The sequence below is a fragment of the Asterias rubens genome, chromosome 14 (genome assembly GCF_902459465.1).
Source record: "Asterias rubens chromosome 14, eAstRub1.3, whole genome shotgun sequence".
In the NCBI taxonomy this organism is placed as follows: domain Eukaryota; kingdom Metazoa; phylum Echinodermata; class Asteroidea; order Forcipulatida; family Asteriidae; genus Asterias; species Asterias rubens.
The window spans coordinates 10,302,039-10,309,818 of NC_047075.1; the positions used below are offsets into that span (position 1 = coordinate 10,302,039).

General features: G+C 38.0%; 1 protein-coding gene across 1 annotated transcript; it reads left to right on the forward strand.

Annotated features, from left to right (window-relative positions):
* The first annotated feature begins 3,580 nt into the window (after positions 1-3,580).
* Positions 3,581-4,483, forward strand: LOC117299671 (ryncolin-1-like). Its single transcript, XM_033783219.1, has one exon. The coding sequence runs from the start codon at positions 3,581-3,583 to the stop codon at positions 4,481-4,483; it is 903 nt and encodes a 300-aa protein (XP_033639110.1).
* Positions 4,484-7,780: the final 3,297 nt, after the last annotated feature.

A 7,780-nucleotide genomic window follows, 5' to 3' on the forward strand; every position in this document is an offset into this window, starting at 1 on the left:
GGCGAAGAAATCGCCATCATAATGGCCAGATCTGTGTTTGAGATAAATGCTTTGACTTTGTAATCAATACTTACATCGTAACACTTAACGGGGAAGCTATACGCGACTAATGGTACGTTTTATGGTTATCATGGGCTTTCCTCCTAGATCCATAATGGAAATCCAAGCGGTGGAAAATGTGTGTTTTTTACCGCTTCATTTCTATTATCAGTGTGGCGAGGCTCTTGGGATCTTGAACGATGATTCTTGATTTATTCTATTCAAAACGAATGTGTGTGCTCTTTTTAATGCTTTTCTCTAACACATTTTTTGCCTGTGTGTTTATACATTTGATAAATCATTCTTTGCTTGTAATATATTAATATCGTTAATGACTGTTTTTGTAAACTGTAAATTTTGGCTTTTAGCAGACAAGTTCATTGCAGTAAGCAACACTCATTGACGTTACCGTTTCCAGATCAAAGGGGTAGGTCATTACAAAACTTAGTGACAAACAATGGTAATAAGCTTGAAGAAAATCAATCAATCAATCCATCAAGACGAGTGCCATGTAGAAGATCGAGCCTGCCCAGTTATTGTTGTCCAGATGTTTCGATCCAGCATATAGGAGTAAAGTTCCTCAGTGCTTGCCAAGCCGTTTTTTCCGTGTCATGGTGTTTACGATGGAAATACATCTTTTCCATAACTGATAATTTATCCTTTGTGGGTTCGAATTTTAAAAGTTTTCTCGGCCAAGATATTTAGGTAGGGACTGCATTAACCATTACCAGGATACGAATGCCCAAAAAACCTTGACTTACTTAGACTGAGGGGCTCCTGCGTCGTCCGACGCATGAGGCAGTCAACGCTCTCCAGTCAGATCGGTCAGCAGTCAGTGACCTGACGTCGCTACAGCCTTTATTGACCAAGGTCCCGCTGGATGGTCTGGTGCCAGTTCATTTTAGGTCGGCCTCTCCTCATCCTTCCCGACGAGTTCCACCACAGGAATTGGTTGGCGAGTCTCGATGGGGGGGGGGGGGGGGGGGTGGGGGGAGTCGAAGGCATCAAGTTTCTACAATTGACTTGATTTTAAGTGCCAAAATTCGCAGCCATATAGAGTAAAGTACAAAGCGCGTTGGAATTGTAGAAGCGAAGCTTGGTTTGAAGAGAAAACTTCTTGCTTGTCCAGATCTTATTAAGCTGGTTGAAGGCTGCGGAGGCTTTACCTATTCTGCAGCTGATTTCATGATCCATTGATCCCTGGCTGTTGATGGAGCTTCCCAGGTAGGTAAAGTCATCCACTACATCAACTTTATCTTGCCCAAGAGAATGTCAGGTGTTGTCTGGTGATCACCTGATCTGAAAGCATGATTTTTTTTTTTTTTTTCTGCTGATCATGAGACCCATTTTAGCTGAGGCATCACTGATGGGGTCCATTTCAGTCTGGAGACCCTGGGTACTGTCGGACAATGCTGCGATATCATCAGCAAAAAACCTTGGTAGTAACGTTTCTAATAAATGGGCTCTTTGTTTGCAGTTCATTGCTATGGTTATGCAAGTAATTCGCCATCGAAGTGGCAATACCTTAAAGGTACCCGTTGCTTTGGATCGGTCATGTTGGTCTTTGGAAAATCGTTTTTGAAACCGTTTCGTATGCGATACATGAAAAGATAACTTAAAAGTTCAAAATGATCCACACATCCATGCATCGAACGGTTTCAAACGTTTCAAACGCTTTCGAAAAGACCAACTCGCACGACCTAAGGCAACGTGTCCCTTTAACGTGCCCCTCAGCAATCAATCCTTACATCGTTATACTTTACCGGTACGCTGAACACTACTTAAGTGTGCGTTTTTGGTAATGGTTTTTTATAATATATTTGTATCGAAATGGTAGCCATAATGCCAATGGATATACATTAGCCAAGGCTGTTATGGCCAACCAGCAGACAAAGCATTCTGTTGAAAATTGATGTATGCCCAAGACTCATCACACATGTACAATGCTTCCTACGGTTGCTCGCGTACAGGGAAATGATTGTTTGCGCACATGTTTTGTGAGTGAGATGGTTCAAGTTCATCACACTTGTAAATTGTGATTAACTTTATATTTCACAGGCATTTTTATTGTTACTGTTTTACATGTGTTCACATTGAAACACAAACAAAACAGTGATATAACCATGTTCATATTTTACAGGAATTACTAACTGTTACCAATTAATAAGACAGGTTGAACAATAAAATAACAAATGACAAGTATAAAACCGCAAATTATTTTAATACTGATTTTATAAAATTTCAGTAAATTTACTGACACAACTATTTGTAAAACAGCTAAAAATATGTTTATTTGTAGTCCGGTGTAAGTTTAAAGACACTGGGCACTATTGGTTAGTGTTAAAGACCAGTCTTCCCACTAGGTGTATCTGAACATATGCATAACATAACAAGCATGTGGAAATTTGACCTATATCGGTCGTCGAAGTTGCGAGATAATAATTAAAGAAAAAACACCTTTGTCACACGAAGTTTTGTGCTTTCAGATGCTTGATTTCGAGACCTCAAAATCTAATTCTGATGTCTCGAAATCAAATTCGTAGAAAATTACTTTTTTTTCTCGAAAACTACGTCACTTCAGAGGGAACCGTTTCTCACTATGTTTTAAACTATCAACCTCGCCCCATTACTCGCTAAATGTAACCAATTGTGTCCACTGCCTTTAAAACAAAAACAAGGTTTGTCTTTAGGAAATTGGGTCATAGCTTTATTTTGATGCAACTTAACCTTGGGATCAGGGAGAACATGTTAATTCATTGAAATTGTAGCTACAATACAAAACGCCGTTTGCTTGTCATACATGAGTAAGCTGTCTGTATAATAAATATAAATGTAAGCATAAATAATTTGCAACTTATGAATACAAAAAGTCATTGGAACGATGTTTTCGTAAGAACAATTTATTTCTTCGTAAATATAGTCTGCCAAGTGTTCCGTAAATAATTAGCGGATACCATTGTACAGTACGTCACGGCCAAACCTATTAAGATTTTGCTTTTTGAACGAGTGCAGTACTATAGAAGTCGCGCGGAAATTAATAACGTGGACACAATGGTGTGCATGCATCACTGAATCTATTGAAAAGACACACAGATATATTTGACCTAATAGTTTGACGGAAACAGGTAGCTGTATTTAAAAATACACCAGCAACGATCTAAAATTGAATTACATATTCAAGGGTAACAGTTGCGCTACCATGATAAGAAACACCACTGGACTTGTGTGGTTTAAGACGTTTATTAAGCACGCACTCTAAATTTGTCTCAGTGTCAAAGAATAGATCAAGGGTAAGGAGCTTCTTTTTGAAATGCATCTATCTGGCTCTGCGGACATTTTGCATTGCATTTGATAATTTTGTGTTGAGATCAGCAAGTCTGACTGACAATTTATTCGCATATTCAGCATAGTCTTCTGTTTATTTATCATATCACACAAGACTACTACATCCTTTAGCATGGGAGCTATTGTCTTAGCTTTGACTCTGTTGCTCATGGTACTTTATTGTCAGAGTGAAAATCCACAGAGATTTATCTCGACCATGTATCAAGCTACACATCGAGCCTTAGAGAATCATGTGTTTCAACGGAAGACTGTATCTTCTCCAGTGATTTGTGGGCGAGACTGCTCTATGGATCCACGATGTGTGTCGTTCAACTACCAAATAGATGACCATGTTTGCGAATTAAACAATAACACCAGTGCAAATAACCCTACAGACTTTACCGAATCGCAAGGAAGTGTCTACTTCGATGCAGAGTTGGACACGCCATTATTTGCCGTTCCAGATATGAAAATGTATAGCAGTTGTCTAAAGATACATCAAGCTGGTTATCGTGACAATGGCATATACACAATCTACCCAACAAGTCTACCTGATGGGGTAATGGTCTACTGTGATATGGAGACAGATGGAGGAGGCTGGATCGTGTTCCAGAGGAGACAAGACGGGATTGTTGACTTTTACTGTACCTGGGCTGAGTACCAATCTGGGTTTGGTGATCTACATAATGAGTTCTGGTTGGGGAATGATATCCTGCGTGACCTTACTGGATCGGGTCAATGGCAACTTAGAGTAGATATGGAAGATTGGCAGTCCAACAAGTTCTGGGCTTCTTATGGTGAGTTTGCTGTTACAGGTGACAAGTACACTCTCAATGTTGGTTCATATGACGCTCAAAGTACAGCCGGTGAACAGTTGATACATCATAATGGTCATCCATTCACCACGAAGGATCAGGACAATGATGCAAAGCCTGGTAAGAATTGTGCCGAGCTATTTGAAGGTGCCTGGTGGTTTAATGAATGCTTTTGGGTTCATCTGAATGGTAAATACTATCCACAGCAAGAGGTACCAGACCTACAGGGACTACAATGGGGTCGATCAGGAGGATATTATTACTCCCTGAAGAAATGCAGCATGAAAATACGGCAAGTTATGTAACTCTGACATCAGACCCTCATTGGGAAAAAACGAAACTAAAGACAATGCTCCTAGAGATGGGGAGAAACAAAAACTGAAACTAAAAACGTAGATTGTAAAGTCAATATTTGTTATATTATTTTGAATTTGAATTTGTAGATACTGCATATTATGGCCTTGATTGTATAGAGGAGGGACATATGTTTTATATCAGTTATCAGAGTAAATACATATTAAATGCTAACTTTATGACTAGAAATGTTTTGAAATGGTGCATTTATGCGCAACGATTGCACTCGCCTCTTCTCAGGAAGAGAGGAGGAGAAAAAAGCACAATTAATGTAATTGTTGGATCGATATTTAAATTTAAAGGGAAGGTACACGTTTGGTAGATACTCCAAACAAATATTAACTTAAAAACCTACTTGGTAACGAGCATTGGAGAGCTGTTGATAGTATAAAACATTGTGGGAAACGACTCCCTCTAAAGTAACGTAGTTTTTGAGAACGAGGTAATTTATCACTCAAATAATAAACTACTTCTAGGTAGAAGTCTTTTATTACTATCCGAGAGCACACAAATTCCTCCAACAAGGGTGGTTTTCTTTCATAATTTTCTCGCAACTTCGATGACCAATTGAGCCCAAATTTCCACAGGTTTGTTATTTTATGCTTATGATGGGCTACACCAAGTGAAAACACTGGTCTGTGACAATTACCAAACATGTATAGTGCATTTAAGGAGGAATTAGTTAATTTTCTTTGTGCAAAAAAGAAAATGCACTTAGAATAGATTACTTATAAATCTTACACACATTTGGCTGGTGTTTGATTGTCGTTAGACCGTGATTTAAACAGTCCCTCTGCTGGTAGAGCGTTTGTCAAGAGTTTCATGGGTATTGGTTTGAAGTTGGCTCTTATTCCATGTGGTTCTTTGAGAAAACCTGAAGAATGTCTGGTTTGTTGTCTCCTGACGATGACTAGAGCAAACTAGTCGAAACGTTGAGACCAATTCATAACTGACTCCGCGGCAGTACAGTTAATTACGATCCTATAAGCTAAAGTCTATTTTCTTTACCATCCGCCCTGGTAATAGTTAAAAGGCAGGACAGTTCTGTTCAGAAATGAGAAGTCTCCTGAACCTCCGATTATCTACTCCGCGGCAGTAGAATAAAGCAAGACAATTCTCTAAGAACAACTCTACCTGGCAAGTAGATACACACATGGTGTTACCGCAAACCAAACATACATTGATACCTCATCATGCAATGCCTCAAATCCTATAAACCTGAAGGAGTATACTATTATTTGCCCCTTATAAAATCGGCTGGTAGAGCATTTAACAATGGGGTCAGGGGTCGTGGGTTTGAATCCACAACTTCTCATCCCAGTGTTTCGATATTATTATTATTGTTATTAATTATTATTATTATTATTTTGTTTTGTATTTTTTTTAAGGGTTGGTGATTGTCAAGTTATATATTTCTTTCAAATTGTTATTCTTAAACAATAATACAAAAAATACATCATGATTTGAACAACAACAATTATCCACAAATGTTTTGTTTCTCATTGTAATTTACAGTGTTCGTATGCATTTCGCAAACGTATATTAAAGGGTCTGTGTACAGTTGGTTTGGTAATGTGTTGGTCAATAAATAAACAATACAAACTCACGTGGTAAGGAGTTAAGCACCTTCTGAAGAGTACAATGCTTGTTAAAAATATGTTCACTTCTAAGGAGTCAACTGCTGTTTACGAAAAGTATTATGTCAATTCGGTTTTTGAATGGTATGGATGTGTTTATCTTATTGTTTCATTAAAGTATGTAGATTTACATCAACAATGTTGGCATATAGTATTGTAATGTTATGTGCAGTGAGTGTTTATTAATACAAATAATTGTCTTTGATGAACGTAATAACAGTATTTATTTGGTTTGTCGTTTCCCTTTGTTGTGTTCAATAATTTTGGTTTCAAGGATTGAACTAAAATATGTTGAGATATTTATGGGTTTAATTAAGGGAATCAATGAGTGGTGAAGAGGTTTTCAACTAGTGGTTTAATCCCAACGAGGCCTGGTTCTTGATAATTTACCGAGACGAAGTCGAGATAAATTATCAAGTACCAGGCCTCGGCGGGTTTAAATTAGTAGTTGAAAACCGATTCAACACATTTTGATTCCCATTCATAAATAACCTTCCGGTCAAAAACATCATCACTTTTTGGTCAAAAAGTAAAATGAATGCAAACATTTTAATTATTAAATGATTTATTTCAACACAACACCCCTCCAGCTATGAAATGGTAGAGCCCTCCGCTGCCCTCGCGTAAACAACTCCTTATAATGGAATGATGTGGGCGTCGCGCGTATCGTGTGATGTGGCACAACTGTTTCAGCCGTTGCTCTCGACCATTAGGGATGAAGAAACTGTCTTATAATAACAGGTGCAAGGTCGCGTTTCACGCTCATGAATAACACATTAATTACCGGTCGTTAACAAAATGTTTATGCACACCCACGTGACGCGCTCTCCACCAATAGGAGTAGAGAAACTGTCTGGGGTATTTATGAATGATATTTTTATATGGAAAGAAGGTGTGTAATACTGTGTATTTGTTGTTATCTTATCTTTTTTCATACAGTATTACTTTGTATCGAAAACATCGTTACTTCACTGGGAACAACAAACAGTTTTCCAATCAAAAGCACCTATGGTACAATAGAAAAAGAAATATATATTTTATGGCCTGACGTTTAGACCAGAGCAGAGTCTCTCCAGGGCTAAAATGACAACTGACGTTTTGACACTGGTAGAGTCTTTCTCGAAGGCAAATTGACAGCATGCGTTGTAATTAATTAGCCTTTCAGAAATAATCTGCTATAAGGGTAGAAACGTCAGACCATTAACTATATTATTTGCAAGTAATTAACCTGTCACATGATCCTAGATAATTACCCCTTCGCACAGGCAATATTGGTTGACAATCACTACAGAGTTGCCGCTTGGACAAGCACACCAATGCGTGAGCTTCATCAAACACACAACAATGTCTCTCATTTTGCCAACAAACTGTGTTTTTACAATGTTTTACTAACCTAATTCATGCGCAAACTGTATAATGTAATCACACATAATATAAATATTTTTCACTGATACATAAAAGCCTGCATAGGCACCACAAGCAAAACAGTTTGATAACAAAATCAATATATTATTTGTCAAAAAATAGTTAATGGCCTGACGTTTCGACCCTAGCAGAGTCTTTCTCGAAGGCTAAATGACGACGAAACAAACATGAACAGGTAACTAAGCA

Coding starts and splice junctions, on each gene's coding strand:
- LOC117299671 (XM_033783219.1), top strand. CDS start 3,581: ATGTATCAAGCTACACATCGAGCCTTAGAGAATCATGTGTTTCAACGG.